General features: G+C 32.9%; 1 protein-coding gene across 1 annotated transcript in view; it reads right to left on the reverse strand.

The window, feature by feature from the left end:
- Nucleotides 1–7,277: 7,277 nt before the first annotated feature.
- Nucleotides 7,278–10,493, reverse strand: part of LMBRD2 (LMBR1 domain containing 2) — a 61,958-nt gene continuing 58,742 nt past the window's right edge. Inside the window, exons 17-18 of the mRNA XM_011944356.1 lie at nucleotides 9,397–9,526; nucleotides 7,278–8,426 (exon numbers count right to left, since the gene is read on the reverse strand). Of these exons, the coding sequence (XP_011799746.1) occupies nucleotides 8,366–8,426; nucleotides 9,397–9,526 (191 nt within the window). The 3' untranslated portion in view covers nucleotides 7,278–8,365. The remainder of the gene's footprint in view (nucleotides 8,427–9,396; nucleotides 9,527–10,493) is intronic.

A 10,493-nucleotide genomic window follows, 5' to 3' on the forward strand; every position in this document is an offset into this window, starting at 1 on the left:
TGGGGCAATTATGAATATAACTGTTATAAACATTTGTGTGCAGGTTTCTGTGTGGACGTAAGTTTTCCATTCATTTGGGTAAATACCTATGAACTTGATTGCTGAATCATGTGGAAAGAGCATGTTGGCTTTGTAAGAAACTGTTAAACTGTCTTCCAAAGTGGCTGGCAATGAATGACAGTATCTGTTGCTCCACACCCTTGCCAGCATTTGGTGTTATTTAGTGTTTTGGATTTTAGCCATTGTAGTAAGTGGTATTTTATTGTTGTTTTAATTTACAATGGCCTTATGACACAGTCCACTAAGCATCTTTACATATGCTTTGAGTTTAAAGGGTTCTTTTGTATATTTTGGATATAAATCTTGTATAAGATACCTACATTTTGCAAATATTTTTCTCAGTCTGTGGCTTGGCTTTTTAGCTTTTTATTCTTTTAACAGTATCTTTTGTGGAGTAGAAGTTTTAATTTTAATGACGTCCAACTTCCAGTTTTTCTTCCACGAATTGTGATTTTGGTGTTCTATCTAAAAACTCATTGCCAAACCCAAGATCACTTAGATTTTCTCTTATTTTCCAGAAGTTTTATAGTTTTGTGTTTTACTTTTATGTCTACGATCAGCTTTGAATTAATTTTTGTGAAAGATTACACTTATCTCTTTGAATGTGAATGTCCCGGGACCATTTGTTAAAAAGTCTATCTCCATTGAATTGTTTTTGTTCCTTTGTCGAAGATCAATGGACTACATTTATATGGATCTATTTCTGGGCTCTCTATTCTGGTCCATTGATCTGTTTATTCTTTCACCAACACCACAATGTCTTAACTACTAGAGTGGAGCTTTATAGTAAGACTTAAAATTGAGTCGTGTTAGTCCTGACTTTGTTCTTCAGTGTTGTGTTGGCTCTTCTGGTCTTTTGCCTGTCTATATAAATTTTGGAATCAGCTTGTCAATATCCACAAAATAACTTGCTGAGATTTTAAATGGAATTACATTGAACCTATAGATCAATTTGGGAAGAACTGACATATTGAGTTTTCCTATCCATGAACATGGGCTATTTCTCCATTTAGTTTTTTGATTTCTTTCATCAGTTGTAGTTTCCATCATACAGCTCTCATATAAATTTCATTAGATTTATACCTAAGTATTTCATTTTTGCAGATGCCAATATAGATGCTATTGTATTTTAAATTTCAAATTCCACTTGTCCATTGCTGCTATATAGGAAAGTGATTGACTTTTGTATATTAACCTTGTTTCTTGTAGCCTTGCTATACTTGCTTATTTTTTTGGTTTTTGAGACAGAGTTTCACTCTGTCACCTAGGCTGGAGTGCAGTGGTGCGATCTCAGCTCACTGCAAGCTCCGCCTCCTGGGTTCACGCCCTTCTCCAGCCTCAGCCTCCCGAGTAGCTGGGACTACAGGCGCCTGCCACTACGGCTGGCTAATTTTTTGTATTTTTAGTAGACATGGGGTTTCATTGTTAGCCAGGATGGTCTCGATCTCCTGACCTTGTGATCTGCCCACCTTGGCCTCCCAAAGTGCTGGGATTACAGGCGTGAACCACCACACCCGGCCTATAATTGCTTATTAGTCTAGGAGTTATTCTGACATTTTTTTGGACTTTCTACAAAGACAATTATGTCATCTGTGAACAAAAAAGAATCTGTACACTTTTTATTCCCTTTCTTCTCTTACTCTATTAGCTAAGACCAATGTAAATAGTGTTGTGTTTTTAATTTCAAATTCCAATTGTTCATTCTTGTTATACAGGAAAGCAGCCTACTCTTGTCTTCTTGGTTAGCCTGGTTAAAATTTCATCAAATTTGGCCAGGTGCGGTGGCTCACACCTGTAATTCCAGCACTTTGGGAGGCCGAGGCTGGAGGATCATGAGGTCAGATGATCGAGACCACAGTGAAACCTCATCTCTACTAAAAACACACACACACACACACAAAGGTTGCTGGGCATAGTGGTGGGTCCCTGTAGTCCCAGCTACTCGGGAGGCTGAGGCAGGAGAATGGTGTGAACCCGGGAGGTGGAACTTGCAGTGAGCCGAGATCGTGCCACTGCACTCCAGCCTGGGTGACAGAGCAAGACTCTGTCTCAAAAAAAAAAAAAAATTTTTTTCATCAAATTTATTGATCTTTTTTTTTTTTTTTTTTTAAAGTCCCAGCTTTTGGTGGTGTTGATTTTCTCTGCTCTTCTCCCATTTTCAATTTCATTGGTTTCTGATCTAATTTTCTTTAAGCATTTTATAGTGAGGGGGTTACTTCTCTTTTTAAAACTTTTTAAAATAAGTTTTTGTTTTAAATTGATACATAAGTGTCCATATTTATGGGGTACAGTATGTTTCAATACATATACACTTTTTTTTTTTTTTTGAGACAGAGTCTTGCTCTGTCACCCAGGCTGGAGTGCAATGGCGTGATCTTTGCTCATTGCAAGCTCTACCTCCTGGATTCAAGCCATTCTCCTGCCTCAGCCTCCTGAGTAGCTAGGACTACAGGTGCCCACTACCACACCCAGCTAACTTTTTTGTATTTTTAATAGAGACGGGGTTTCACTGTGTTTGCCAGGGTAGTCTCGATCTCCTGACCTTGTGATCCGCCTGCCTCGACCTCCCAAAGTGCTGGGATTATAGGCGTGAGCCACCACGCCCGGCCTATAATTACTTTTAAACATAAGAAAAAGTAATGTGGAAACTAAAGGACACATATTTATTTTAAAACATTTATTTTGTCATATTTGCTAATACATTGATAGGGAACAAAGAACTCCTGAACCTACTTAAAAGAATCTTAATCTCAAATGAAGTAAAATATATAAATAATCAGCAAAATTCTTAACTTGTAGAAATGTAGTTTATTTCATGCAAAGCTACATTCTTTCCTATATTTTAACAGCTAATCAAATGAACATTTCAAAAAATTCATTACATCACAATAAATTAAAATACTACAAAGGAACTGCAAGTCAATGAATTTATCAAAACCAAACTGAGAGAACACTATGCATAGATAAGGCCAAAGTTACTAATTTGCTTATAGGTAGCACTTTGCAGCTTTTTCCAAATACACATTTGAAAATGTAGTGAGAATCTACAGAGAAAAAGGTAGTTTAATTTACAACCCAATGATCAGATAATAAAACATTTGTCCTTACATATCAGGTAGCAATGGCTGACTAAAGATAAATTTGGCATCATGCACCAAAAATGACCACAGTAACATTTTGAAAAATTATGATCATATGCACATTTGAAAAGATTTTCTATTTCACCTAATCAACTGAATTAGATAAAGGCAAAATAACAAATATTTTATTAATGCAATGCAGAAATTAGGTTTTTACTATATTAATTATTTGCCTGCATATTGGTATATGTAAAAAATCACTGAAGGGATGTAGGAGTATTTCAAGCTCACACTGGACTACTGAACTTTAGAATACTGTCCTAAGGAAATAGGTCTGGGCAGAACTTATTTCAGACAGATTTTAAAACTATTTAAAAGCAATACTACAATTAGTTACTTACAAAAGCATTTATAAAAATTAAATATCAGAAAGTGAGAACATCAGTATTAGAGCTTTGTTGTATCATTCAATGTTACAATTTATAAATACGTATTATAGTGATTTTAAACACAGGTCCACATATTTTCTACCTTCTAAAATAAGAAAAGTCCTACAACTTGTTTTCAAAATATGAACAAAAACAAATCCATTGGATTGCTTTTAAAAAATAAATACAGTTTCTCCCCTACAACTTGGTATACTAAGTAGGGAAGATACTTGTCAGCATTGTTGAGACATACAGTTCCAAATTAGTTGGCTAATAACATTTATGTCAATATCAGCTCTAAATGGTGTTGCACAGTCAGTTTAAATAAATTATTTTACCCTACATATGTCTGCAATAGTAAATCATTCTTTCTACTCTTTTGAACTAGTACAGTAAAATTCTTTCACAAAATAATTTGAGATCAAGATAATCACAAAAGGAAATATTTTCAGTGAAAAAAAAGTTAATTTTTCCCAAGGAGTGTGTAAAAAACAAATGTCTTTTAGGATATTGATGAGAAGAGGAACATGCCAATATTCTTGCTTTATTAACGGATTTAAAAATTACAGTGAGTCCTCAATTGACCTCAATGGACCAATCTTTTGAAAATAGAAATAAAATTTTAGTTAAACCAGGCTGGGTACAGAAGGAATCAGAGGAGTGGACATGTTCCTGCTGCAGTGGGAAGTAAGACAGAGCAGGACTACGGCCTGCCCTACTGGAGGAAATGGCTCCTAGGGCCTTGTCTCCAGGAGTCGGGAAACGGGAAAGAAAACTGCCTGGTCTTCCAAGTTTCTGGGCAAAAAGTCACTGAGTTGGAAAGAAGTACCTCATACAGATGGGAATTCATATTTTAGAAGGCCTTCTGTAACCTTCTTCTATTGTTTCAAATCTCCTAAGAAAAGTTTTGATGATGTATGTTATTTATTAATTCCTTTTCATAAAAAGATGTCTCAATAATCTAAATAAATCCTAAATTTGGGGGGGAAATCTATTTTTATGTAAAAATATTACACTGAAAATAATTTATTTACTGATGTGTCCAAGTTAGTGACCTAAAAGATACACTCAGCCAGCATACTTTACATTTGTATTCAGATGTTGCTTAGTTGTCTAGCAAAATCTATTTGACTACTTTAGGTACAATATTGCTATTTCAAGTAGTGGGATTTGTAGTCAGACTGGTTCCTTCTAAGTGTACTTACTACTCATCAAAAACAACTCTGTACACAAAACAGAAGGAAAATCTTTCAGCAGATTAAAAGTCATACTATATAAACATAGGTCTCAGAAAGGAAGAAAGGTATAAAGGAGTGAGAGAGGACATAAGAAAAGAAAGACAAAATCCTAAATCCACTTACTTCTTAACATTTAGAATTTAATACAATCCATTACATTTGATGATTCAAGTATGCTAAGATTTTTCAGGGACATATTTTGTCGCTTAGCGCAAATATACTTGTAATTTTTAGGCATGGTCCACTCAAATCACAAGAAACTCACCTTACTAAACAGGTGAATTATAATATGGGGAGTTTATTTTTTCTCTAATATGGTAATCAGCACACCATCAAGAACATTCCCTAAACCTATTAATGTTATAAAGAATGAGGTTTGTAACTGAATGTAAATTAAATTTCTCCATTAATATGCTAAAATATACTTTTAAAAAAACCACACACATTCCTATGCTAATTTAATTTGGGCATACATCCAGTTTAATTTCAGAACCGATCATCTAATCAAATAGTAGTCAAAAAAGTCAACTGGCAGAATGTTTTTCTGAATGTCTGGATTGTCAAATTTTCTGATTCTTTATAAAGGGAAAACCCTTGAATCTTTTGATTTAGTTCTTACCATTTTTGTGAAATGAGGGCCTCTTATGCAATGAGATTATTCAAAAGCCTTTGTATTCATTTGGTAAGAGAGCAAGTTTTAATAATTAAACTTATACTTTCTTTTGTTTTTTACAAAAATGCTCTATTGATAACAAGTTATTTATGTTGTAAAAGAAGTTAATTAGTAATTTAGAGGTGATTCATTAAATTTATAGATTATTACTATTTTCTGTAATAGTTATTCTGAATTACTGGCTTACTGAATATTCTTACCTAACAACTATTTAAAGAATAATTTGGAAATTTTTAAACAAATACTTACTATCAAGTAATAAAGTCATCAAAAATTACCAGAAATAATTCTTTATGAAATGTACTTTGCATGTAAAGTACGTGCATTTAGTAGTCCTATTTTGCAGTAGATGTCATTATATTTCAGTAAGCTTCTCAAATGAGAAAACTTGTACCACTACAGTTTTTATACAAGGTGGTTTGACAAATATTAACTTGGTTCCCCAGCAATAAACTCAGTCTTCCAGGGTCAAGTCATTGCCTTCTGAACTCAAATTTATCCAACAAAATAACATTTTTATATGATTGTAAATAACATTCTGTAAGACAAATTCTGCTTAAAAAGTTGAATACTCTGAATCACTGAAACAACCAAATATTATTTTAAATACAACTTGAAAGTCATAAAGGAATCTATATTGTTTGTGAAGTGTATGCATGTATATACTTCAATTATTATAACCATAAAAAATTTAATACTAAAGAAAAGTGATAACATTACCTTACACATTCCTACCAATTTATCTTAGGGCATTATAAACGTTAGTTATAAAAGTAATTGGCTAATTTATTTTCCTTTTCTGCTTCTGTTTCAACAACAGCATTTTAATTTCATTACAAAACCTGAAGAGAAACGTTATACTTAAGAAATTATTTCAAAGTAAACCCAAAGACTAAATAAAACAACACTAGTTTCACAGGACTTTTGATGAATTAGTCCAAAAAGCATTTTTGGTTTAGGGACTTGTAAGCTTTTCTGTAATAAGAAGAAACTGGACCCCTTTCTTGGATGACCATTTCCCCCATCCAATACCTTCAAGTATCACTAGGAAAAATAGCACAGTTATAAACTCCAGTACATAAACACCAACTCAACTTCCTCACAATAGCTTTGTAAGGTAGATCAGCTGGTAAATAGCAAGTATCATCTGCATTCTGCAAATGAAGGTGCAAAATGAAGCACTTGAGGCACTGAAGAGCTATGTGATTTGCCCAAGGTATTCAATTAGTCAATCATGAAATTACAAAGAGCATCAAAGTATCTCTGCTCCTGGCTTATTGCTCTCTGGTCACACTTCACATGAAAAGACTGTATGTATGTGTTCTTAAGTGTAGTCCATATGATCTTCAATTCAGAGCAAGTCTATCCACTGATAATTATTTTAAAAAGAATGTAATCTCAAAGATCATAAAAACCCAAAGATCAAAATTTTCAGATAATGAGGATGATGCTCTATTCCTTTCAATATCTGCATAGAGCTGTGTTTTTAAAAAACTTACATGATAATATTCATTAAAAAGAAAAAGAAAAATTTTAAATTTACGTCTTGGGGAAAGATTAACTTCAAGTTAGGGGAACCATATAATTTTTTCAAACTGGGATACTTGAGGGTGAAAGTAATCACTAGTAATAAACAGGATACGAGGTGTTACACTGAGACTGTATTTGGCAAGCTGAAGTATGGTCACCCAAAGTAGCATGGATTCAGGAAGAGTCGCAAATATTCTAGGGACATGAGAAAACTCTCTGCAAGCATGCTGCGATCAAACATGTTCACTTTTCAATAAAACACTAGTGCTTTAAAATATAATACATAAATTTAGCTTAAACACAAAGGTTAAAACAATCTATTTCGTAAGAATGTTTAACCAACAAGTTATTACACAGTTCCATTCTAATATAGTTTGGTTTTCTATAAACCACAATGTATCAGTAATAACAGTAAATTGACTCACTTTTTACCTTTGAATAACCAATTTTTTTCTCAAAAAGTATGAACAGGTACCTTTAAATATTAAAGGATTTTGTTGGACTCTTTGACTACTAAAAAGAAAAAAACACTGTTTTCCATTAATGCTTAGGATTTATCCTTGAATGACATGATCAACATTTAAATCAATAGGTTAAATGACAAATGTGAACATAATTTTATGAAATGAAAATCTTTTATAAAGCAATACCAGAAGCATAAAAAAATCCAGTTACTACAAAGACTGAAGGAATACTATTATCACCTGATTACAGTACACATGCTAAATACACAGACACGCATCAGTTGAAATATAATCTTCATCTTATACATGCAAAAATCCCCACTAGTTTGCAAACAGATTTGAAAAAGCACTTTTTACATTCAGTTATGTCTAGTAAGTAAGCCTTGTTTTAAGACACGAGTTTTATGAATACAGTTATTATTTGAGGTCTCCATTCACTTACATTTCTTTGAGAAATACAGGTTGAATATATTTTTTAGAAGTAACAAAAATGTAAGTCACAATAATCAAACTGTATATAATATTATTTAGTATGACTTATGGCTTCCTTGAATCTTTAAAATAACTCTCCTGAAAAAAAAAATTAATCTGAAACAAACTGAACTGCATGTTCTTAACATATGTTGATCTTTTTAAAAATCCTTCCACTGTAACTGTACTTCTAAGGCAGATGCTTAGGAAATGATACGTAATAAATCTTGTTGGAAAAGGTGATACTCTATTCAATGCACATTAAACTATTATTCCTAAGACATAATTAATTCTCAGTGTCTTTTTTGTTATCTTGACACTTTTCACTGAGTATAGAGGAAATTCTAGGGTACACAGATGTTCATCAAGACTGAACTGATGTGTTGACCTTGGTTAGTGGTCCCACAAACTTTTTCAGACTTTAAACATCATTAAATATGTCACTGCGAGACATCGAGAGATATCGTCCACCAGGCTGATACCTAAAAAGGGAATATAAAGAAATGATCTGAGGCATCAAAAATAATAAAGGAAGAGAAGAAAACAAGAATACATTAAAAGGGGGTGGCCACATAATTTGTAAGTACTGTAAAATCTAGTCAGTAGCTGAAAGCAGAAACTTACCCTCCAAGTACATTATCCAAAAGGACTTAATTATAAATCAACCAGCAACTGTTTTAGACCCTAGTATATATGCACAACAGAGTGAGAGATGTAAAAAGAAGGGTGGGGGATGTAAGACACATCTGGGAGATTAATCAATTCAATAACTACTCTCAATTGTTGCATATAAATATAACCTAGGTTTTCACTGCATAGAGGCAATAAGGTAGTAAACATTTTTGTGCACATGATATTTTGCTGTTATTTAATTTTGTCCTCATAGGATAATGGCTAAAAGTACAGACTCTAGCCAGAATACTGGAATTTGAATGCCTGACTTGCCATTTACAAGTTGTGTGACTCTAGGCAGCTTACTGAGCCTCTCTGGATTTAAATCCAACTGAATTTGCAACCATACAATTACAGTATTTTTGTTAAAGGGCTTAGAATAGTGTCTGGCATCTAGACACTCCTATGCAGCAGTTACTAAATATAATAAACTTCACAAATGGGACAATCAGAAACAGGCATATAAATATTGTTGTGATCCTTTGCTATATATTTCAATTATTCTTTCTTATTTATAATTCCACTAGTATTGTATGAAGATAACAATTTTAGTTATCTTTAGTTATGATATAATTTTTAAAATATAAAAGCATTAGAAAGTCTAAAAAGGTATCAAAAGTTACTTAATACATTTTTTATTATTAATGAAAATGAACATTTTCCTTTACTTATCACTTGTTTACTTTTACCTTTACTTACTTATTTTCAACCTTGTCAAGTCAATGTATTACTAAAATTTTAGAGGAATGCTAGAGCTAAAATGTCACAACCAGAACTTACCTTCCTGATTCAGATTCAAGAGGATCATCAGTGAATGTTTCTGCATTAAAATCCAAAGGTTCTGCATCTTGGAGAAGTTCTATCCGGTCCCTTTCAGTCCTGTTATTAGCCCTGGTATATTTGAATGCAGCTGCAAAGGAAGGGGCAAAACGTCTACTTCCCTACTGTCTATTAATTTATGGGTCACAGTCTATGGAGGTACAGAAAGAAAAATAAAAATTCCAAGGAATCTGAATTTTCATTGTGAAGATAAAGAACATAAGAAAAGATAACTACATGGTTCCTTAAAATCAGATTAAAATTATAAGCAGTATAATAGAATATAGCAAGGAAAAGTTCTCTAGCCTTGTAGTTAGCTAAGAAGCTCTCTAAGCTCAGAAGCAGATATAGTGCAAACATTTCATTAGTGTAACTCAGAATTAACATTTAACTACGGTATCACAATGGTGAAACTGTTCATTAACAAAAGTAGTTTGAGTTGGTTATACAGTAAACCTCATTTCTTGGCTAGGACTTTAAGGTGTAATCAGCTCAAACTCTTAAAAAAAGGTGTGAGTCTTTTTAACATAAGGCAAGAGTATGGGTAGCACTAGCCAATAGAAAGAGAATGCAAGCCGATATTTAATTAGAAATTTTCTAGTAGCTATATTAAAAAGTAAAAAGAAACAAGTGAAATTAATTTTAATATATTTAAACACAATATATCCAAAATATTATGATTTCAACATGTTCCAAGTGCTCAATAGCTGCATGTGGCTAATGATTATCATACCAGACAGTAGATAAAGAAAACTAACTTTCCCTTCTCTATGTGGATAGGGATTTCTTTATAAACAAACCAAATTTTCACAATGTTGTTCAGAGGAGTCCAAGTAAATTTACAACAGCTTTAGGATATAGTTCTTTCTGAGAGCTTAATGCAAGCCAATTATATCATATTTACATTTTTGTAAGCCTGGACTTTGTCCTAAATGCAAGTCTCTTCATCTTTTCTGTCACTCACTCAGCAAATTGCAATCGCCCAATACATGCTAGATTGTCTCTAATTCATCATCCTATGGCTTTGTGATTCCGCCTTTCTTTTTTTTTTTTTTTTT

The sequence above is a fragment of the Colobus angolensis genome, unplaced genomic scaffold, assembly GCF_000951035.1.
Source record: "Colobus angolensis palliatus isolate OR3802 unplaced genomic scaffold, Cang.pa_1.0 Scaffold230, whole genome shotgun sequence".
NCBI lineage: Eukaryota > Metazoa > Chordata > Mammalia > Primates > Cercopithecidae > Colobus > Colobus angolensis.